The sequence below is a fragment of the Vipera berus genome (assembly GCF_964194415.1).
Source record: "Vipera berus genome assembly, chromosome: 12".
Taxonomy (NCBI): domain Eukaryota; kingdom Metazoa; phylum Chordata; class Lepidosauria; order Squamata; family Viperidae; genus Vipera; species Vipera berus.
The window spans coordinates 3,919,256-3,943,471 of NC_138215.1; the positions used below are offsets into that span (position 1 = coordinate 3,919,256).

The 24,216-nt window shown below is 46.8% G+C and overlaps 1 protein-coding gene across 3 annotated transcripts; it reads right to left on the bottom strand.

Moving 5' to 3' along the window:
* Window positions 1–3,885: 3,885 nt before the first annotated feature.
* Window positions 3,886–23,852, bottom strand: MORF4L1 (mortality factor 4 like 1). Of its 3 annotated transcripts, XM_081337609.1 has the most exons (13): window positions 23,725–23,847; window positions 23,525–23,571; window positions 23,324–23,391; window positions 21,408–21,494; window positions 17,395–17,475; window positions 16,132–16,194; window positions 14,798–14,823; window positions 12,090–12,178; window positions 11,081–11,182; window positions 10,797–10,885; window positions 9,718–9,890; window positions 8,612–8,696; window positions 3,886–5,322 (listed from the first exon to the last, which is right to left on the bottom strand). In XM_081337609.1, exons 1-13 carry the CDS (start codon window positions 23,762–23,764, stop codon window positions 5,238–5,240), a joined length of 1,035 nt encoding a protein of 344 aa, XP_081193735.1. In that variant the 5' UTR covers window positions 23,765–23,847; the 3' UTR covers window positions 3,886–5,237. The 3 variants fall into 3 exon arrangements, with proteins under 3 accessions (XP_081193735.1, XP_081193737.1, XP_081193736.1); XM_081337611.1 differs by lacking the exon at window positions 23,525–23,571 and having other exon boundaries at window positions 23,725–23,792; XM_081337610.1 differs by lacking the exons at window positions 3,886–5,322; window positions 8,612–8,696 and adding an exon at window positions 8,822–9,087 and having other exon boundaries at window positions 23,725–23,852.
* Between the last annotated feature and the right edge of the window lie 364 nt (window positions 23,853–24,216).

A 24,216-nucleotide genomic window follows, 5' to 3' on the forward strand; every position in this document is an offset into this window, starting at 1 on the left:
TGGCATATAATAGTAGCATAGTAGCATGGGATTTACTTTTTTTCAGAATAGCTAATGGGGTGGAGTTTGTGCCGATGCCAGAAATCCCTCAGGAATGACTGTCTTCTGTGTCATTGGCTAAATGGAAACCTTAAAGGAAATGTGGGGGTAAGTGCACAGAGCATTACAGAAAGCTAGAGAAACACAGAATCAAGCAAAGTGCACCACAGGGGGGAATTCAAGGTGGGAGATAAAGTGTACCTATCTACAAAATTTCTCAACCTGAGGCAACCTTGAAAAAGGCTGGGTCCAAAGTATATAGAGCCTTTCCCAATTACCTGGATTGTAAATCCGGTTTCTGTAAAATTGCAGCTGCCAAGCCAAAAAGATTTAAGCGAGTCTATCCTGTATTTCACTGCAGCCTGCTGAAATCTTTCCATCTCAGGATTAAAACCCACTACAGAAGCACCTCCTTTTTCTATTCTAGTCAAAGGAGAGAAACACTATGAAATTAAAGAGATTACTAACTCCTGGTACCATAGAGGGAAACTGCAATATTTAGTATTATGGAGAGACTACCTTCTAGCCGATGCAATGGGTGGCAGCGAGAGGTGTGAAGGCAGCTAGGTTAGTGCAGATTTCATGCCGAGCATCCAGGCCGGCCTAAGCAAGGGTGGTCTTGGAAGCAGACAGTAATGTCTAACCTTGTGTGCACTGTTGTGTTTCATTTTCCATGGCTATCATTGTTCTGGAAGGTTGGCATGTCAAACCTGAATCACTTCATAGTTGCCTGTACCTTCTTTTGCTTGGCCAAACAATGATGGGAGGAGAGTGAATTCCTAAGGGTGGAGGGAGGCTATACAATGCAAGTGAACTGTCTGTTATCGGGAAGAAATGAAGAATGTTTTGATCGAAACAGTTTTTCCCAGAGCAAAAAAACTGAACTAAATTGGTGCACTATGAATTGTAGATTGCCTGGAGGGGAAAACCTATGCGGATTTTTGTGGGGAAAATCCCAGAGCTGACTCTGCTTCTGCTGTGCCTAGATGGATTTTTCAATAAAGCTACACTCTTGGTTAATTTAAAGAGCCGGGAGTTTCTTTTGTTGAATGTGCCAAATGGGACAGTTGAGAGTTAATAATTCAAGGCAGGTCCGTGTAACATTATTATAAACAAATTATGCAAACATTATTTTATTATTTATTATGGTCGGTCACACAATCACACCAATGTTTAGACTGGATTTGGCATTTTTATCCACCTATCAAGACCTTCCCAGGGAGCTGGGATAGGTAGATGTGGATGCTTGACAGGGTTAAAAGTCTCATAGCAGGATGGATTCCAAGTCAAACTGCCTTCTGTAATTTATGATCATGAGGATTATTAATAAAAATACCTCCTAATTTCTGTGAAGGGGAGAAAGCATGGAAAAACGCAGGATCTGCCTTGATCATTGCCCCACACCGGAGGTTAAATGCAATTCCCAGCCTTGCACCTAGTTCGAGGAGGGAGTTTATTATTTAAGAAGCACATTAGCTACCTTTAAAAGCTATAGAAGAAAAAAACATTAAAAGCCAGCCCGCGCCCCCCTGAGTAGCCTTGCAAAGCCCCATGGAGAGGCCTGGCAGGAGGGCTGGGCAGGAAAGATTCCTGGCCCCAAATGGCCCGCCATCCCACAGCAGCCCTGAGCAGGCCACCCCCGAGCAAGCCTACCCACCTCTGCAGCCGCCCCTTCTGCCCGTGCGCCTCGCCTGCACTGCCCGGAGCCCTGCTGAGCCGCGGAGCAGCAGCAGGCTGAGTGGCGGCAATGGGAGCACTGCTGATAGGAGCCTGCAAAACCGAGTCTGAGCGTGGGCAGGGGCTGCTTGGAAGACCCCACTGTGCCACTTGCCGCTTCTTTGTGGGCTGCCTCCGGAAGGGCCCCCAGGGAACAGCAGGGGAGCAGACTGGCACGGGAGGCCCCTCCCAGTGGCAGGTGGGGTGCTGCTCCTGGGCCCCTGGGCAGAGGCTCCTGGGCTGGTGGTCCCTGAAGGTCTCCTGCTGGAGGCGGGCTGGGCTGCTCCGGAGGCGGCCTGCGTCAGTCACTTCTCGTGTTCAGCCATTCGGAGTCCCAGCTGGAGGCAACCCGTCAGTGATGGTGCTCTGGTATTTTCCTGTCCCTCCCTGCATAATGTTCATTCATCCTTAAGAAAGATACTCATAAAAGAGATAGTTCAAAGCAGGAAAAACAACAGAGGATGACCAGAATGTTTTATACTGCTACAACAGAGTATTTGCCTCGAGTAGCCTTCTCATGACTGTGAGGCTGCAGCTGAGACTTTCCAGTTCTCCAGCGTCCCTTTTTTATTGCGGCAACCAAACTGCTCATATCTGGTGTTCCAGATGTGGTCTGACCACTGTAGGAATCACCTCCCACGACGCAACCCAAGACTAGTAAGGCTGTTTTAGCAGCTGCAGTGTACTGCTGGCTCAGAATAACAGACTTGGAAGGGACCTTGTTGGTCTTCTAGTAGTCCAACTCCACCCCCACCCCAGCAGGAGACCCTGTATCATTCTGGACAAATGACTGTCCAGTCTCTTCTTAAAAACCTCGTGATGGGACTACACAGACATGCCCACCTTCTATGTTCCTTTGCGGTCTTGCAGGCATCATCTGAAGATCTTCATATTGCTTCATTAATCTTAAAACTAATACTAATATTTGGTGCTAAACATTTTTTTGTGTGTGGTTTTTAGATTTTAATTATGGTTTATATTTTTTATTGCAGATTATCCAGAAAACCTTGTTACCGAGTGACGTGTACATCACTCAGCCTGGCCATTCAATCGTTCTGCAGCATGACTGGAACTGGACAGCGGGAAGTCTCCCAAATGAGCCATGCCAGACTGTCAGAGCCTCTCGTAACCCTGAATAGTTGGCACTCACCAGAGAGACGGCTCTGGGTCACAAGCGGCGGCTATTTCAGGCACAGCTCCACACATGCGCAGGCAGTGTTATTTTTGTTTCAATGACATACAGTCGGGTAGTGCTGGCAATACAGAAAGTTTTGGACTGGGAATAAGACGCTCCAGAATAAAAAGCTTCTTTGCATCCAACTTAGAACCTCTGTCAGACCAGTGGAACACCTCATGTTCCTGACAATTACTCATCCAGAGAAAGTCATGAGGACTGAAACCAAAGCCTGCTTTGAGCTCTCAGAGGCCCTTGGCTGTTCAGGCAGCAGCTGCCAGATCATTTTTCCAAATACTTCAGGGCAGAGGAAGGCTGGCTCCAGCTAATATAACCCAGGCCACAGACATCTGGGTTACGGCTAGTCTTCCTCTAAGCAGAGAAGGGGACACTTAAACCCCCAATCCTTCAACTTGTCCATCCTACCCTCCTCACACTTCTACCCCGTTATGTCACGTGCAAGTTTCAAACCTAAAGCCATCTAACCTCCAAACTGCTCCATTTGCCAGAAGAAAACTTTGGATGCCCACCAGATTGAAGACACACACACCAGTGACCAAATGTCTGCAGCCAGGGAGTCCCTTAAAAAGCAGCCTGCCAGCAGTGAGCTGAAGCATGGCGCATGGGAGATGTGGCTATTCCAGGGTCAAAGACACTCAGGAATGGTTCTGGATGGATTTCCAGTGACCCATCTTTGAAGAGCTTAGATACTATATAAGAAATACTCCCTTACAGTGTTGGAAAAATAATTTTACAGCCTATTTCTGACCTTCACAGCTTCCATCAGCAATGTGATCAGCCACATGGCACAATCAATAGCACTGACGTTGCCTAACCCATGGTTCCCCACCCCCCTGAAGGGCAGCAGTCGGAGAGGAAGAGATTGGAAGAAAGCAAGCTGTTTTGTTCTTCTGCGCACGGAAAGCAATGTAGTCAGCAGGAAATGGAGCCACAGGTGAGCCATGCATACCATTTATAACCGCGGGACCCAACTTTTCTGGCATCAGGGAACAGTTACATGGAAGACAATTTTTCCACAGACCAGGAAGATGTTTTCGTAAGCTACCTAGCTCCTGTGCATGCAAAGATGAAGCTTCACTCACCGGCTTCCTAACAGGAGGTTGGGGACTCCTCACAGTACACTCTTGCAATCACTTCCTCTCCAATCTCTGTTCGGGGGTGGGGGGGACCCAAGCAATTTCTGTAAGCAATCTCCCCTTTGCTTGGCCCTTCCCCACTGCCGGCACAATTGCGTTGCTCTTGAAGTATAGAAGAGCAAACACCTTACTCTCTTGAAATCTCTTCCTTTCCAATCTCTCTGCTCTGTGCTGGGGGTGGAATAGAATATGGGGTGCACAACATAGCTGTGGAATCCCATCATTATCAGGCCGATACAGTGGGACTCGGGAGTTGGTGAGAGGAACTCCAATTTGGTGGCAACCACCTCTTCTGACTTGGTAGCCCCAGTGTGGACCTGGTCGTTGGCTTATTGGAGCACCTGGCCTTAAAGTGTTGCTGAACACCAGCCACTTCTGCCCCACCACACTTCAGAATTTGCACTTGGCAACAGAAATTATCAAATTCTTTAGCATCAAACTATGGCAGGAATCAGTTACCCTTCAACAGTTAAAAATTAAAAGTGGTTTGCAGAAAGATTTAAGCCTTTAACAGCCGAAGTAGAAAATTTTATTTGGAGACATGTACCTCTCTCCTGCAGAGAATACCGTATCACCACACCAGGGAGAGCCATGGTAAATTCCTCCTATGCTAGAAGGTGCATTCAACCCCAACTAATCCCACAATTTTTCAACTATTGAAAGAACAGACACGTTCACAACATTTTACCCTCCCAACACCAAGAAAGCACACAAGGACCCTTCCCTCCTCCCCATCTGTGCTTGATTCCCCCCCCCCAATACTGGCAGCCAGTTTGTTTGTGGGAAAGGATGACAACACGGCACCAAACCGTCAGCAGCAGGTCAGGCTTTGCTCCAAAGAAAACGGACCAAGAAGCATGCAGGAGTTCAGGCTATGAAACCACCGTGCATTTCCAGTGACATTCCATAATCAAACCGCTGCACTGAAGCATCCCTGGAGCCGGTCTTCCTTCTGAACCGAAGAAACACCCTTGGGACTCAAGATGGTGGCAGTTCCAACTGAAGACATAAAAACACTTTTGCCATTTGTGCAGAGATGCATGTGCAAGGAAGGGACTGTAGACAAACGTGGAACTGGGTGGGCAGCTGCAGAGACCAAAGGATCTCTTCTGATAATTCGCCATCTCCTGTGTGCTGTTATAGCAAGCAACTCACACGGCTTTCCGGTGATATTCTGGAGGTGCTACCTCATAGTCGCTTGCGCTGAACAGTGCCGAGGAATTCTTTGCTAAATACCTGCGAAGGAAGGAAAAGCCCAGGTGTGAATCTAACACTGACATCAAAGAGGCCCGGCCTTGGGGACCTGGCCCCTCACATCACCTTCACCGCACCCCTACTCAGCATTTCCTCATCCTCCCGGCTCGTGCCTGGGTCACTGCTGTCCCACATCACTGTCCCTCCTTCTGAGAGAAGGGAGACCAAAGACCGCCTCCCGCTAAGGGTCCCACTGGAGCCGGGGAAACGAGGCAGGGAGAAGGGCCCTATGCATACCATTTCAAGCCCTCCCACACGCTGTTGCTGCAGTGGCAACCTACAACTCTCCACAGCAAAACTGAAGGGTGGGGCTGAGGGAGGAGGAGAAAATATGAAGAGGGGAAATGGAAACAGTTCAGCTCCCACTTATGCTTCCGCCTTGTATGTTCAAAGGGGGGACAAGCAATCTAGAGATGTGCTGTTATTCTTTCTGTTATGCCATTTGTGGTTCTGCAACCCGTTTGGGAAAAGCACTGAAACTTCAAAGAAAAAGGCTCTCTTGCCCAGCCCCCCCCTCCCCCCCCCCCAGCCCCTGCTACATCAGACCTGCCTGGACAGGCACCAAATGCTGCTTACTGCCCTCCCAGGAATCAAGAAAAAGCAGGATGCCTGCTGAACACAAGGAGTCAGTAGTTGGTCCCAGTTTGGCAGGGCTCAGCCTGAAACTGCACTTCGAGGGTCTCTAGCCTCAGCCCCCCCCCAAGGAAAAGGCTTTTCCCAAACTCAGGAGAGCAAGATGGAGGGCACCCCTGCATCCCATCCAAACTAAAGCTCGATTTAGACTTGCCTGTAACTGTGCATAGGCGCAAAGGGATGGATGGCTAAAGGGAGGTTGCAGAGGGTTGCAGACGGGCCAAAGCTCAATGATGCACAACGAGATGTGCACGAGTCGTGGTGGCACAGCGGTTAGAGCGCAGTACTGCAGGCTACTTCTGCTGCCTGCCGGCTGCCTGCCTCCAATTTAGCAGTTCGACTCTGACCGGCTCAAGGTTGACTCAGCCTTCCATCCTTCTGAGGTTGGTAAAATGAGGACCCAGATCGTTGGAGGAGCAAGATGCTGACTCTGGAAACCGCTTAGAGAGGGCTGTAAAAGCCCTCTCTAAGTCTAAGTGCTCTTGCTCTCCTGCATGTTGGGAGGTGGGCACACTCTTGTTTTAAAGCACCCCGTAGCCAGCTCAACATTTGCAGGAGTATAAATGCAACAGTTAAGCCACCATGTCCAAATGACAAGAGGCCTCTATCCCTGGCGTGCAGTGACACAGAAGTTTTAAGCAACACAAGCGCCTGTGGAACAGTCTGGTTTTGGTACTGCTGTGAAATCAAAGAGGCACCTCATCCGTGCTGGGGAAGAGGAAATCCAAACACAGGTTTTAATCTGGTAACCTGATGTGGTAGGAGACAGAAAAACGGTGGCCGAGATTACGAGCGAAAGAGCGGAGTGTTGCACTCTCATCTTTTGGCTGTCTCTGCGGACAGACAAGGTCTGATCCAGCCCAGGTTGCTTTCCTACAAATCTGTCACGGCAACATCAGTGCCAAATGCCTAAGCAGCCATCTCCTGTAGGGAGAGGGGATGACGTGGCTTGGGCACCTTTGCTACAGTGGCCTAACTCTTCTGTCTGAAAGGCCCAGCGCACGCCCCTTCCTTTGATCTCTGGGAAACCAGGGAGGACTGGCACAGCGCCAGAGAATTAGATGATCGGAGGGGGGCAAACTTCACCCCCACAGTAAAGAGGGGGAGACGACACTCGGGTAGTGAAAGGCCTGTCAGCCTGACCTCTGGGCAGCAGCATCGCCCAATCGGTCTGGGAGCATTTCAAAGGAGGCGCTGCAAAGCCCGTCTTCGTCGGGGTGGGAAAGCTGGGTTGGAAATGATTTCCAGGCCAGCAATCAGAAGAAACGGGCTGTTGGCTGCCTCCTTTCTGAAGACCAGCCTGTGACACGAGGTTTCTTTCCAGCAAGCTGGGCTTTCTGGCCATTTCCCTTTCGTGCAGAAAACAAAGCAAGCATTTCCCCCCCTCCCCGTCTGAGAGGGACCGTGTCACCTGTTCGTTAGACAAATCCGTCTCCACTGTAAATGGCAGCAGAGTCCGAAGGAAGGAGACCAAGCTTTAAGATCAAACCCCAAGCCTAATCCACGAGATAAGCCAATCAGACAATCAGAAAGGGAGTGATGAGAAGGGAGGGGAAGTCACGTATCAAACAGGAGACGTAGGAAGCAAATGCCAGGTCAGCCATAATGACTTTGGATGCCTATACACTCAAGTTCAGAATTTGGGGAACAAACGGGGCAAACCTAAAGTCCTCGTACATGTAGGTAGGTACAATATTGTTGCTATTACTTAAAGTTGGTGGGATGGAACCCATTATTGGAACGTACCACTAAAAGGATATAAATTGTCCAAAAGAAACAGAACCAACCCAAGGGGGGGACAACGGTGGAACTGCACGGCATGTAAAGAATTACTACACCTTTATAAAAGTACACAACAGAAGGGACGAACATTTTCTTGAAAGCATCTGGGCAAATATTAGAGGAAAAAGAAATGACTTTGCTATAGGTATGTACTACAGGCCACTCAACCAGAGCACGGGTGTCAAAACTCGCCACGTCACGTGACATGTCTCCACGTAGCACGACTCTTTTTGCATTGCCGGGAATGGGGTGGGCACGGCTTCAGTATGATGAGACCGGCCCGTGGGCCGGCAGTTTGACACCCCTGAACTAGAAGAAATAGAGGAACTCTTTGCTAATGAATTAACTAATGTGTGCAGGAAACACACCCCTGTAGTAATGTGGGATTTTAAGTACTCTGGTATCAACTGGGGAACAAACTGTGCGGGGAGTGGGAGATGGAACAGGTTCCTGACATGCCTAGCTGAGAACTTTGTCATTCAAAAGGCAGAGCAGGGAAGCAGAGAGACAGCTATGCTGCACTTAATTCTTACTGATAGGGCTGAAATGATGGAGAGGGCAGAAGTGATAGGAACTTTGGGGGAGAGTGATCATATCATAGTAGAATTCACCATAAGGCAGGCACAGGGACAGAACACAGTTCAAGGGCGAGAAAAGCAAGATCGTGCACTTAGGCAGGAAAACCTAAATGCAGAGATGGTAGCCGACTCAACAGGAGTGGGTGGCTATGAGAGGGATCTTGGTGTCCTTAGTGGAGAATCACTTAAATATGAGCCAGCAAACCACGAGGTCTTTACAAACCACGATTACCAACATACATCGCTCCTGAGAGGTTAAAGGTAATCTTGATACGTACTTTAGGAAGTCGTGCAAATAGTTCAACAGCAAGGCCAAGCTCTTCTCATCAAGAGGTGTGTAAGCAAGCATTGCTCCAATCCTGACTGTTTCAAACACAAATGAAGAGAGAAAAAAATGCATCAAGGAAAACAGTAGAGTTCTTGGCAGCAGTCACTCAAACCCTAAGACTTCACCTGAACTTGAGCTGAGGTAGTTCAGTACCTGCAAGTGTGACTTCGGAGTGACAGGGGGCGGGGGGAAAGAGTGCTTGCAGGAGAGGCACTGCTGCCCTGCTTTGTCTAACAGGCAGAAGTTCACCTGGGAAGGCCAGGGATGCTGCGCGAGAGAGCAGCCACCTCCCAAACACTTCCTTCTTCCTCACGTCCCCGGCCTCTCCGTCATGCCCCTCTTACAGAGCTGCCGCCAAGTTCCTACAACTGTCAGCTGGAGTGAAGCTGCCTGGAGATGAGATTAGGAACTTTTTCTCCAAAAGTGCTTTGAGGGACAAAAAAAAATATAGTTCTCAGCATCTCAGTCATGCAAACTATCTCCACCATGCCCACTGCACTATCTATGCCAACTACCTACGCGATCTATCTTCTACCAATCTATTTTCGGAGGGTGAGAAAAAAAATGGAAGAATTTAGGGGAAAGCAACGAGGAGTCATTAGCAGAAGTCAGAATTTCTTAGGCGACAGGAGTCTTTGGTTTTCCATCTAGTGGGGGGGTGTGGCAAACTGCGTATGCGTAACGTGGAAGCTACGCTCACCCCAAATCTGGCAAGGGGAAAAAAGTCACAATACGTCGCGACACGTCACATGACGTGGCAAGTTTGACACCCCTGATCTAGAGGATTGAGGAAGTCTTACAGTCACCTTGAAGAGGAAATAGCCCCTCTCAGGATTATCTGATAATCCCAATTTTGCTACCCCAGTCCTTCCACTGGCCTCACAGAGTGATCCTTTAAGCACGAACAGCTTTAAAGGAGGCCTAAAAGGAAAGCCTAGGAAGAGGGAAGATCCCCACAGAGGCAGTGGCACATGGGAAAACATGCCCTGGCCAGAGCAGATTTCTCCATAAAGGTCTTTCAGTTTATGCACTTTGTGCACAAAGTAGGATCCATACCGAACAGCCGGAGGAGGTGCGGTGCTCCATAGACCTGGGACATGGGTGCATCGGGATGATCCGCTAAGATTTCTGCATATTGTGGTCGCTCAAATTTATACAACAGTTGGGTCCCCAGCATAACGTTGAAGTATTCTTTGATGCCTGCCACAACTTCATTCACAGCATATTCTCTGATGCACAGCCAGAACAACAAGAGAGATGTGGTAAGAGACCGTGAAAAGGAAACGGCTTTCCTGAGCCCAAAAGGAGTGCCCAAAGGACAGGCCCAGTGACTTGTGGGCAGGAGTGGCACTGCTGCAAGCCAGACGAGGACGATGCCAAGACCAGCGTCCTTTTATGGGTGGGAAGAGGGCTGGGTAGGACAGCCTTTGGGGTTTTGGGGGGGCCAATGTAGGGAGAGGATACCTGTGGGCTTTTGTCAGAGGCGCTGGGGAGAGGTGAAAAAGTTGTGCCATTCAAGAGAAAGGAGGTCCGTTCCTCAGTGTCCTCAATCTCATTACAGTTAAGCAGCACAGCTGACAAGCAGCAAAACTTCAAAAAGCCTTTGCACTTGGGAGGGAGGGAGATCCAAGGGAGGTTAAAGGGCTCTGGGCACACAGACAGGTGGCAAAACTGGGTCAAGAGAGCTCTTCCATTCAGCAGCCTCCTGTGGATGGAAGCAGTCTGCCCTAGCCTAGCTCGATTCCCCACAAAGGAAGCGCCTTGGATCTGCCAGAAGCAAGCACTTCTGTAACAGTATGAACAGATCCCAGAGAACAAGCTTGTCCTCAGAGCCAGCAGTTCACTGGGCCGATGACCGGGGCTGCCACTGCTGCGCTGCATTTAGCCGGGAGGAGACTGAAAAGGGCTGTAAGGGGGCTTGCAGGGTAGCAAAGCATCCCACCCGCATCTAATCTAGGCTAGTCCCAAGACTTTGGAGTGTGTGTGCCTTTAAACAGCCTCCTACTGTTGCTTCCCCAAAGCTTCTCCCCACCCAGCCTCCTTCCCAAGACCTGGGCCGGGACATGGGCTTGTGGTCAGCAGCTGACTGCCCTGCCTTTCAGGACCAACTAACTGCTAGGTCTCCGTTTCCTCACTTGTTATCTGTGTTTCCTCGGGACTTCTTGTAGTTTGCGTAGTCCTCTAAAATTGAGTCAACATTCTTCTTGGCTGGAAGGTAGAAGAGCTGAGGAAAAAGCCAGAAACCATCAGAGGCTGACCAAAAAAAAAAAAAAATGCCCATCCATCATCCCAGAAGGCTGACTATCTTGTCTTGCCTTTGCAATCAGGGACTGCAAGACACTTAGAACATGAATGCCTATGGCCAAGCCGAAACACTTTGAAGGAGCCGGCTAATTCAAAGGCATGATTTCAAACTCACCTGCTTTTGGCGTGTAATCAAATCCCAGTCGTCCACGAGCCACGGTTTCAGCTCTTCTGGTATTTTTACCTTTACTTCAACTCTGTTCATAAAAGTTTCTTCCTGAAGAAACAGAAATGCAAACTTTAAAATGCTGGGATACTAAATTTGAGTTGGGTGCAGCTCTGTGTACAAAACATCTATGGAGCCTCTCATTCTCATCCAGGTCCTGGTTGTCTCAGAGTTGGCTTTTGTTTTAAAGGCAACTGGATTTTCTTTTCTGACTTTTCGCTTAAGACATTTTTCTTCTCATACAAGAAGCTTCTTCTTATTACTTAGCACTGAAGAAGCTTCTTGCACAAGCAGTGAATTGTGTCAATGAAAAATCAGAAAGCCCAGTGGCCTTTAAAATAAAAGCACCTTTGGGACTCCATGTACAAACCAACCTTCCAAAATTGAGCACCCCAACAGGAAGGGCCACGCACTGCCTTGGACCTAAAAGGGAAGCCGAGGATCAATGCACAAGGTTTCCAAGTGAACACCTTTTACAGAAGCACAAGAACTGTCTCTGCTAATATGCAAACAATAACAGGGTACAAAACCCATGAAAAACCCACCAGCAAAAGTAACCAACAGAAGAAGGAATCAAGCTACACATTTCTTGGAGTTCCCCCAACAAGAGTAGACAACCTTGGCTCTTTTATGACTCGTGGACTTCAACTCCCAGAGTTCCCGAGCCAGCTCAGGAATTCTGGGAGTTGAAGTCCACGAGTCATAAAAGAGCCAAGGCTGCCTACCCCTGGTCCCAAGAGGCGATCTGAACGTTCAACAATTTGCCATATGTCTTTTCTGGCACTCAGTTTGGAGAACCACAGCTGAAAGAAAAAAATGGCCAAGCACTCAATCAGGGGAGCCCGGGTGACGCCCCTGAAACTTCCTCCTGGGCTCCCAAAGCAGAAGCAAATCCCAGCGAAGACAGCAGCTGCGCCCGGCTGCGTCCTGGGAAAACCGTCCAGGTGAAAATACCTACACTTTCTACCGTAGGGTCTACTCGAGCTCTTTTCTTCCTGGGAGGCTGAGGGTTTTCGCTGGAGCCGCTTCCCTCACCAATTCCTGGAGCTAATGAGAAAAGCAGGAGGATTAAGGTGGTTTTTTAAAGCGCAGCCTTTTCAAAAACTGCATTCCCTACACCAGGGGTAGGCAACCTTGGCTCTTTTATGACTCGTGGACTTCAACTCCCAGAATTCCTGAGCCACCATGGCTCAGCTTGGAAACCTCTCCCTTTTCCCTCAGCATGGCTGGCTCAGGAATTTTGGGAGTTGAAGTCCACGAGTCATAAAAGAGCCAAGGTTGCCTACACGCTGCTTTAGAGGAGAGACAAATGTCACCGAGATAGGCTGTCCTTCCCATTGTGCAACACTTTTATACAATTACCAACAAAACCTCTGTACAGAATGGGGTTTTTTTGCTCCATTATTCAATATTGTTAAGAACAACTGCAAAAGTGTTTTTTAAAAATGATGCAAGGTCCGGGTCAGCTGACCCGGAAAATCTTTTCATCCAAACCACCTCAGGCAATTCTCTCATTTTTCTCTTATACAGTAGTGGCCAAAATTGTGGAAACCTTTTGGGAAAAGTGTACAGTAGAAATGCCACCTTTGGTTAAGTTTCCACCATTTTTTCTTCTAATTTCTTTATCACTGTAGCCTTGTTCATTTAATAATACTATTTTACATCGCTTTCTGGGCAACCAGTCAGCTCTTTGCACCATTACTTTAATTTTATTACGTTTTACAAGCTCACTAAATGAAAGAACACAAAAAAAACCCAACCAACTTGATAGCGATCAATATAACTTCAATACATGACATCAGTAACTGAATCCTACTGTGATCTGATTGGCTCATTGCCAAAACAAGATGACATCTGATTGGCTCTCTAAACACTCATGCTCCTTGGCTACAATCAGATGAAGGAAAGCTACCTGATACCAACCTAAGCAAGTTGTGCTTCCTTTTTCTGGTTATGTGGCTATAACTTTTCATAGAATACAGTACAGATAATTGAACAAACTGTGTTGCATTACATTCTTGATTAAATTATCTTTCCATTGATATATAACTTTATGGTATTACTCAAAAAAGAAGTGGTGTTATTAGCCATCAAACCTCAAAAACACTTTTTCCAAAAAGGTTTCCACAATTTTGGCCACTACTGTATATATGAAACAATGCCTCTGCTATGTTACGTTCAAACAGAATGCCTACAAGTTCAACCTTTTTGCCAAAATTTTTAACAGAAGTAAATATATTTACAGCCAATCTCTTCACAAGTTAATCTAGCTAAGATTTGAGGGATATCAACATTTCTAACCCAGTGTACCTTTTTCCCACCTCCAGGTGAGGGACTATCATCACTGCCACAAGTTGAAAATGAACATGTGTACAGATAGTCCTTGTTCTATTACAACCACTAGGTCAGCAACCATTTCAGATTAGGACAGGGCTGAACAAATGGCAGTTACAACTGGTCCTCGGAATTCCCATGGGTACAGGATCCCAATCTGGGTTCTTGGCAACCTGTTTGCATTTACAACTGGATGCAACGCGTCCTGTGATCGTATGATCATCATTTTCAAGCTTTCCTGCTGCTTTGCCATGAGTGAATGGGGAAGTCAGCAGGGAAGGGCACGAGTCACTGGGGTGTCTCCCCACTCGCATACCCTCCCAGCCCCTGTGTATTCTCCCAGGCATCACCCTCTCCTGCACCCCAACACATTCTCCCCAACCCGTATGGCTCTCCTCAGGCACCCTCCCTGACCTGCCCAGCACTTCTCACACACTCCTTCCCCAACCCTTTCTTGCATCCCTGCGTCATGACTCTTGCACGCGTGCACGCACACCACTCCACTCCCCACTCAGAGCAGCCACTTGCCTGTCTACAGGCCAATTTCCTGCCACCTTCCCCACTGACTTTGGTTGTAGGTAGCTAGCAGGAAGTCGTTGCACCTAACGTGTTTGTGTGTGTTCAGTTCACAGCATCAACCAGACTGCAGGGACCGCTATTGCTAAACAATGCAGGCAGGCTTTGCAACCACATCACTTTTGAGCCGTGGGGATGGAACATCACTGGTTTCAGCTAAGGCCAGGACCACCTGCCTCACCAGGAGGCCTAACGCAGAAATGCAGAAAGTGCATCCTGAGAGCCCCTTCCTCTTATTGTGAGACCTCAGAGGGCCCCTTCCCTCAAGTGAGAATCCAAAATGATAATTATCTTGGCAGGAGGGTGGGGGGATGTCGAGGGGCTTAAAGAGCAAAGGGAATGCCTAAATGCTTTGCAGATTTACTGTGAGAGCCAGTGTGGCGGTTAAGAGTCAAGGGTTGAACTAGTATAGGCAAGACCTCAATTCCATCCTGCACTACAGACGTGCAGCGGATGACGTTGATCCAATCACACTCTGCTCAATGTACCAACTCACAGGTCTGTGGTTGTAGGTAAAAAAATTGGAGAAAATATTACATTTGGCACCATGGGCTTCTATAGGAAAGACAGGATATTAATCTAACAAATTAATATTCTCTCTGTAGCAAACATGCGTGATGTCTTTGTACTGAGTTTAATTTGAGAATTATTTTGGTAGGCAAGTTACGGTAAGTTACTTCCACATTTTTAAAATCTTTCCTCCATGCCTTGGGATGTTGATTAAAATATTCAAGAGCCTCATAAAATAATTCTTACTTTTCTGTTTGTTCTTTTTGGTCTTCCTGCCAAAGAGAAAAAGAGACCTGTTACTACACGCGCAAAGCAGTTCCACTGACTTTACTACTTCTTGTTTTCCCACAACTCTTCACTCAATCAGTATCAATCAGTTTAACTAACTCTTAACAGTTCTAACCAAGAATTAGTTGAAATGCAGCTTTCCAAAGCCCACATTTTAAAAGGATAAATTTTGCACAACTAATGCTTGAAGATGAATTTTTACTACTACCAGATGAAATACAAGATTTAACCAGCTAAATAGTCTACAAAGATAGTGTATTTTCCGCATCTGTCAGGGCTTCATCTGCAGTTCTAGACTCAAAGCAAATATTACTAGCAACTTGAGAGTACTCTATGGCAGGAGCTTTCATTCTATTCCAGCCTAATAGTTCTTTCACCATTTAATGAAAACTCTGAATCATATACCAGCAAGATTAGAAACACTTAAAAGATGTTAAATACAAGCTGATCAGGTTAATTATTATTTTGCATAGCAGTAACTGAATTTCTTGATTATGCCGGCTGATGGAATAGTTTGCTGCTTTTCCTAACTTCATCAATATTTTATACCCGCAGCACAAATTGGACTTTGCTTGAACTCCCACTCAGTTTTGGGGTTGTTACTCCATTGCAGAGCAACATCTGAACATTGTTCCAATCAAATTCACAGATCCAGAATTAATTGAAGTTTTATCAACTTAAAAGGGGACAATTCATTGATTACCTAAGGGGGGGAAAAACTCACGGAAAACACCTTTTGAGTCATCATAAATCCTGAATTCCAACATTATCTTCTCTAGTGAGTAAAATTCAAGGATTAATACAGGCAGTCCTCTACTTATGACCAAACTGAACCCAAAATTTCCATTGCTAAACAAGACAGTTAAGTGAATTTTACCTAATTTTACCAACTTTCTTCCCACAGTTGTTAAATGAATCTAGCTTCCCCACTGACTTTGACAGAAAGTTTCAACAAGTGATCACATGATATTGGGACACTGCAACTGTCATAAATATATGCCAGTTGCCAAGGGTCCAAATTTTGATCACGTGACCATGGGGATGCTGCAACAATCCTAAGTGTGAAAAATGGTCATAAGTCACTTTTTTCAGTGCCATTATGACTTTGAATGGTCAGTAAACGAACGGTTGTTAAGTCAAGGACCATGCCATGACTTTTAAAGAAATTCATCATATTTCAGGGAGCGCGAGAGCGAGAAAATTTTAACTAAATTGCAAAGAAAATCTAAAGAAGCAAGGAAATCCGGATTTCAGGATGCAGATCTTTATGTGACAATCCATCCTTGACTCACCGTGTCGATATTGCAGGGGTTTCCAAACTGCAAACTGTATGCCCTCCATCTCGTCTGAAAAATCTAGGCACAACAGGGATTCGGTTAAGGAGAGCGCCTCAGACCCAGCCCAGGGAACCTTTGAGAGAACTCAGTGGAAAAAATGGTGCCAGAGTTAACAAGGCAACAAGCCGACAGACTAATATTGCCAGCCCCGAAAAATGTTTAGCATTATTTAGAAGGGCACCCAGTTAAGACAAGGGACTCTGCGTACTGTGGTTTTTCCATCTACAGGTTGTAAATACCCAAGGGGAACTTTATAAAAATTAGATTTTTTTCATAGAAGGTCAGATCAGGAATTGCTGCTGTTGAGTTCTCCAAGAGACAATTTCCTTTGACCTCAGGATCAGTACTGTAACTGCCACTGGTGCTTACCATCTGCTCATAAATAGGGTTCTACATAGAGAGAAGAAACTGTGCAGCATTCTAGAAGGGACAATAGGGAATTTTGCTCATAACATTCTACTTCTTGAAAACCAGCTGAAGTCACCTCCGCCTAAAATTCAACGTTCTGAAAGGAAATATCCAGAGGGTACCTCCGTCCAAATGAGGCCCATTTAGCATGCCCAGTTGGAAATGGAGCCCAGAATTCATGACTCAGGAATTCTCTGTCCCCAGCTAATTTACTAAAGATTAAAGATTCCGGATTTGAAAAGTGACCTGCACTTAAAAGAAATGTGAGAAAAATCCCAACAGCTAAATTGTCTAAACCTAAGACATTAAAAGTGGTTGGGATCCGAGCCACAAACAATGGCAGGTTGCTCCTCAATGCAAAATTTATGTGGCTTATAATGTGGCAATGAAATTCTTCCACATAAAATCTACACATTACTCTTGAGTTCCATACAGCTTAAAAAAAAAACTAACAGCAAAGAGGTTTGGAAAGGGGTCCCTGTGTGGTCATCTAACAACCTTTTGAAGAGCAATAGTTTCAGAACAGAGGGACCAGAGTTGTATTTTCTAATACAATATTTCACACGATGGTGCCATTTTTAAGATTTGAAGATATGACTCTGATCTCCTAGACCAGGGGTAGGCAACCTCGGCTCTTTTATGACTCATGGACTTCAACTCCCAGAATTCCTGAGCCAGCCATGCTGGCTCAGGAATTCTGGGAGTTGAAGTCCATGAGTCATAAAAGAGCCGAGGTTGCCTACCCCTGTCCTAGACGCAAGAGTTCAAAGAAAAAAAAAACTTTTTTTAAAAAAAAAATAAGTTTCTTACACTTCAACATTTTTCTGCTGGAGTCCAGACGTTTTCTTGCCTGGAGCAACCCCTCTCATCTTTCCTTCTGCATACTGTTCCCTTTCAAAGGAAGGAAGCAAAGACGTTTTTAATTAAACACACAGGTACATCTCCCTAAACGTGCAAATAGTGCACCGGGATAAGGACTGCAGCATCTCCAAAAGAACTTTCTTGGCTTCTTTGAAGGACCACGGCAGCACCTGGCCCCCTGCAACACGCAGAAGAGATTATTCCAAGAACAAGGCGGGAAGGGTACCAAAACTACAATGCGCACAATCACAACCGTCATTGGACTTCAGCTTAAATTAAATAAATTTCAGTTAAAATGGCTACTCTTATAAATGAAGAATCTTAATTCTCTTTTACCTAAGACCAGGAAAGGGATTATAGGCTTGGTAAGAACTGGAAAGCAGTCCAACCTCCAAGTAAAGAACTTAAGCTTCCTCTCCATGTAACTTTCTTCCACAGGGAGTATCTAATATAGCTCAAAGTAATCTCTGCACATCAGCCAAGCGGCTGCCTGCAAAGGAGACAGCGGTCAATACCAGCCCTCCCCCGGGGAGGGGGGGGGGAGTCCACCAACCAACCTGTCATTTCAAAACCAGATGGGTGGCAAATGAATTTAATAAGCCAACAAACCCTCCAGCCTAGATGAGCTAGAAGTGGGATGTTGGGTATCAGAGTCCTATGGGGCCACATTCCAGAAACTACTGGACTATGACATAATCAAAGCAATAGCAACCGCAAACCAAAATATATTGCTTTTGTTTCTTGCAATGTGCTCACATCATCCCCCAAATTAAAACAGAATCAAGGCTTAGCAGTTTAAAAAGGATTACAGACATTTTTCTTTCTCAGGATGTCAAAGAAGAGCATGTTCAACAATATGGCAAAGAGGACAAACGAAAGGACAAGCAGTTAGCAGGGAACCCTGAACCACAAACCACTGTATTCTAGAATAAGGCAAACGCCAAACAACAGGCGGGGTGTGTGTGTGTGTGGGGGGGAAACAGAGGCATTCTGGGTTCCAACAATTGTTAGAACAGGCTGGACATTTTGCTTCTCCTCTGCCAAGGAGCAGCAGGGCCCTTTTGTTCCTCTGGTGCAAAGTAAAGGAAAACACACACACACACACACACACACACACACACACAAAGGAACAACCCAATTTGGCTGTCAGAGTGGTGCATCCTGAGCAGCTCCCCTCCTTAGAAACATTTTGTTAGCATCTAACAAATCATCATAAACTCAAAAAGCTGAGAAACTATTGGCAGCGTTCAACAAAAAATGTGAGGTAGTGTTTTTGTCAGGGGATTCCTTGGAAATTCACTGCTTCACTGCTAGATTTTGTAGAAAAGGGGTTAAAAATAAGGTATATAAAGTACAGAGCTGCTATAGCTTAAATGCTTTTATACATTAAAATATTACAAAAGCCCCAATCCACACACCATAGGACATCAACAGTTGGAAGGGACCTTGGAGGTCTTCTAGTCGAACCCTCTGCTCAGGCAGGAGACCCTATACCACTTCATACCAATGGCTGTCCAGTCTCTTCTTAAAAGACTCCAGGATGTGCACAACTTTTGAAGGCAAGCCATTCCACTGGTTAATTGTTCTGCAAGGAAATTTCTTAGTTCAAGACTGCTTCTCTCCTTGATTAGCTTCCATCCATTGTTTCTTGTCTTGTCTTCTGGTGCTTTGAAAAATAAGTTGCGCCCCTCTTCTTTGTGGCAGCCCCTCAAATTATGGAACACTGCTATTATGTTACCCCCTAGCCCTTCTTTTCACTAGACATACCCAATTCCCACAAACGTTCCTCATACACCACCTAATCATCTTTGTTGCTCTTCTTTGCACTCTTTCCAGAGTCTCAACGTAATTTTATATTGTGGTGACCAAAACTGGATACAGTACTCCAAGTGTGGTCTAACCAAATTCTTATAAAGTGGGCATTTCTGGTTTTGCATCGCGGCAAGACGGGATGCAGGAAGACAGAGCTCTGCCTTCCGCACCCAATTTTGCCCTGCTGGGGGCCCTGAAAAGGGCCTAAAGTTGCCCCAAAGAGGCGATGAAGGAGGAGGGGTGCCTTGTGGATCACGGATAGACAGCGGTCTCTCTGTTTGATCCAAGGAAAGCCCTCTAAACCGGCAGGGGAAAGACCGGGCGCACCTCTGCAGCTGGCCATTAGCTGCTGACAACGGAAGAACAAAAGCTTTAATTAGCACACCATAAACAGCATGCTTGGATTGGGTGAGAATATTGATCCTTTTTTTACTATTTTCAACTGAATTTCCTAGGAAAGACTGCCAAGAAACTTAAAACCTCCAGATATGAACGGAAGCGACATTTTAAATTTTTTATGGGAGACAGAAATACACAATATTGAAGTGAAAGTAATACAAAGGTATAGTTTTGATAAATCTGACAACTGAGATAATAAGATTTTCTCTTTGGAAAAAAAATTGCTTTAAGGGTAGAAAATGGACTTTGACATCTAGTGGTGGATTTGAGTACAACACTATAACTAGCTCCTTGGTGAATTTCAGCTTAAGGAAGAATAAATAAATATTTTAAAGGAAAATATTTTGGTGTATTTATTATCCTGACCTTGGACTATAAATACCTACTGAGCTTGGACTCTTAATCTTGAGAGCTAGTAGGAGAGAAAGAAAAATCTGACTTTTGAATACATCTGGCTGCAGGGAGGTTGAACATCTTGAAACACTTGGAACATTGTGGATTACAACCTTGCCTGATAAATTTTCAGGATACTTGAGACAAAGGATTACTATAAAATATTGCTTTTAGGACTGGCTTATAAAGGCTATCTATAAAGAGCAGAAAACTAGAGGAAATTCTGTTCCAGTCTTACTGAGACTGGTGATACTAGACGATTTCTAGGAATGATGCCTCAAGAAAAAACAAATACCTTTCAGAAGGAAATACTCTCATCAAACAATTCTTGCACATAAACACTTCATGTAATTAATTCTGTCCTGTTAATGCAACCTAGGATTGCATTTACATTTTTGGTGGCTGCAGCACACTGCTAACTCACATTTAAATGATTCTCCATTAGTATTCCAAGATCTCTCTCACAGTTACTGCTATTGATCCAAGTTTCACCTAATCTGTACCTGTACATTTGGTTTTTCCTTGCCTAAGTGTAAAACCTTGTTTCTCTCTACACTGAATTTCATTTTGTTAGTTAGGGCCCAATGTTCAAGTCTATCAAGTTCCATCTGGATCTTGAGCCTATCTTCTGGGGTGTCGGCAATTCCTGCCAACCTGGTGTCGTCTGCAAATTTGATGAGTTCTCTTTCTATTCCATCATCTAAATAATTTATGAAGATACTGAAGAATACTGGTCCTAACGCAGAACCTGGGGGTATCCCACTATTTATTTTCCTCAATGTAACTGTAGTACCAATAAGGACTACACAATATGTGTGTGTGGTTTGTCAGCCAGTTACAAATCCATCTGGTGGTGATGTCTATTTTTCTAGGTTACCAAGAAAAAAGTTGTAATCTACTTTGCCAAATGACTTACTGAAATTCAAGTATACTATGTCCACATCATTTCACTGGTTCACTAATTTAGTCATTTTGTCAAAGAATGAAATGAGATTTGTTTGGCGTGATTTGTTTTTGACAAAGCCATGTTAGCTTCTCTTTATAACTTTGTTTGCTTCCTAGGTATAGATGTCAGACTGACTGGTCTATAGTTTTCTGGATCTGTTTTTTCCCCAAGTCTCAGACTGATCCTGCAAGCTTTAACAAGCACCTAAAAATATCACGCCTGATGCCATTCAAATGCTGAGCTGGTGAACACACCACAAATGGCAATTAATTCTGCCAATTATGTTACAATGACAAGTCTCCATGGGGGAACCAAACCTCCTGTTGAGTGCCTCTTATTAAGCCTGTCATGCCTATCACCTGTCAGCAAAATTGCTGGGTGCGTGGAAATGGTTCTATTACATAATACTTACTGATTGGCCTTTTGAAGTTCTTTCTGCTTCTGCAGATTGGTGTCGACGTATTTGAGGACTCTGCTTTCTGGAACCCATTCATCCCAGCTGAAAGAAAACGGGACAGCTTTTGGACCACCTAACAAGGAGGCTGTTAAGTTCATTAAAAGCGCAGGGGCCACTACCTTTTTTTCTGGCAACCCAAATGGGGCAACAGCTAAGGATACAGTGGCTAGAATAACCCTAATAACTAAGTCAGAACCAAATTATAGGTAATCCTTGACTTACCATAAATTCGCTTAGTGACCAGTTACAATTAGCACTGAAAAACATGACTTACAATCAGTCCTCACACATGCCTAAAGTATCCCCATGGTCATGTGATCAAAATTCAGCCGCTTGGCAACTGGCATGTATTCACAACAGTTGCAACATCCTGTGGTTGTGTGATCACCACCTTTAGAGACCTTTCCAACCAACTTCTGACAAGCAGAGACAATGGAGGAAGCCAGATTTGCTTAATAACTGTGATTTCAACAGCGGCAATTTTTTTGCTTAGCAATTATGGCCAAAAAAAAAAGATTGTAAAATCACGTGTGACACTTTTAACAAATACTTTTCTTAGCAATGGAAATTCTGATCCCACTTGTGGACGTAGGTTGAGGATTATCTGTAACTCATTTTTCAGATAGAATGTGAACTCGCCAGATTGTACCTATTTTTCATCAAGGAACATTAAGCTCTAGTTCAATGTTTTGAATTGGGGCAAATCACTTCTAGAATAGTTGTTGTTGTTAGCTGCGAAGTCATGTCCGACCCATCACGACCCTATGGACAACGTTCCTCCAGGCCTTGCTGTCCTCTACCATCTTCTGGAGTCCATTTAAGCTCACGCCTATTGCTTCAGTGACTCCATCCAGCCACCTCCTTCTCTGTCGTCCCCTTCTTCTCTTGCCCTCAACCTTTCCTAGCATTAGGCTCTTCTCTAGTGAGTCCTTCCTTCTCATTAGGTGACCAAAGTATTTGAGTTTTAGCTTCAGGATCTGGCCTTCTAAAGAGCAGTCAGGGTTGATCTCCTCTAGGACTGACTGGTTTCATCGCCTTGCAGTCCAAGGGACTCGCAGGAGTCTTTTCCAGCACCGCAGTTCAAAGGCCTCAATTCTTTGGCGCTCAGCCTTTTTTATGGTCCAGCTTTCACTGCCATACATTGCAACTGGGAAGACCATAGCCTTGACTATACGCACTTTTGTTGACAGGGTGATGTCTCTGCTTTTTAGTGTGCTGTCTAGATTTGCCATGGCTTTCCTCCCCAGGAGCAAGCGTCTTTTAATTTCTTGACTACAGTCCCCCTCTGCGGTGATCTTGGAGCCCAGGGGGAAAAAAAATCTGTCACTAGAATAGAATAGTTGCAAGCCCCAAATTTCAGGAGTGGGAAATCTCAATCAACCGAGCCTGCGCAGAGGAGAGCAAGAAGGGCACAGAATGAAAGGGGGGAATGGCTGCAGACCTTGGAGGGGGGCCAAGGGGCTGCAAGGAGCCGGGCCGGCCGCCTTAAGCGCTCCTGCCCCCAAGGGGGCCGAAATGTCCCCCTCCGGTCCAGCCAAGGCTGTAGAGGACAAGGAGGCGCCCTGCCGACGGTCACGGGGGGGGGGGGTGCCTTTCCTCGGCCTCCCAGGGGCTGCAGAGCCCGACTCCGGAGGACCTTCCGCCTTCCTCCAGTCCAGGGGTCTTCAAACTTGGCCCTTTTATGACTTGTGGACTTCAACTCCCAGAATTCCTCAGCCAGCAAAGCTGGCTGAGGAATTCTGGGAGTTGAAGTCCACAAGTCATAAAAGGGCCAAGTTTGAAGACCCCTGCTCCAGTCCTACCTGCTCGGGGCCGCCCCGGAGCCCAGCGCGGGAGGGTGGGGGGGGAGCACCCGCGGGGGGGGGACTCACTTCTTGTTCCAGCCGCTGTAGTGGATGAAGTACTTCACCTGCTTGTCCTTGATGGCCACCTTCACGCACTGCGGGGAGGAGAGGCGTCAGGGGGGCGGCCGCCAGGCGGGCCCTCGGCCTCCTTCCGCGCCCAGGCCAGCCTGCAGCCCGGGCCCGCCTGGCGGTCTCCCATCGGGGTGAGCGCGAAGGGCCGCCACGTACCTTGGCTTCGTACAGGAGAGGCCCGTGGAAGCACAGCACCCGCTCACCTGCGCGGAAACGGGCGTTAGTGGCCGGGCCGGGCCGGCGCGGGAGCCGCCGAGGGAGGGAGGGAGGGAGCGGGGGGAGGGAGACCCGCCTGCCCGCCCCTCCCGCGGCCGAGAGCGGGGAGCCCACCCCCGCCAGGCCGCGCCGCCCCTCACCTTCTTGGAATTTAGGCTTCGGGTCTTGCTTGGGCGCCATTTAGGAGCGACTCGGCCTCCCCCTCCCGTCGCCGCCGCCGCCGCATTATGGCAAGAGGAGAAGCGGCGCGCCTGCGCAAGGAGCCCCGCCCACGGCCCCGGGGCATGCCGGGAGCGGTAGTCCGCTGGAGGAGGGGGGGCTGCTCCGACGCGACTGTGGCAACGCCCCGCGGGAATCTCGCGGGCGGCGCTTCCCGGACGGCCGGCTGGTCCCGGGAAGCCTCGCCGTGATGCGGAGCGCGGCCTTTCGCCCCGCGTGTCCGAGTCCCGCTCCGCGCCGACCCTGCCCGGCCCTCCCTCCCTGCCCAGCCTCAGCTCGGGCGCGCTTCGGGTGTCTCTGGGGTGGGCCCAGGGCAGGGGTAGGCAACCTCGGCTCTTTTATGACTCATGGACTTCAACTCCCAGAATTCCTGAGTCAGCATAGCTCTTGGATGGGCCCATTGAAGTGGAAAA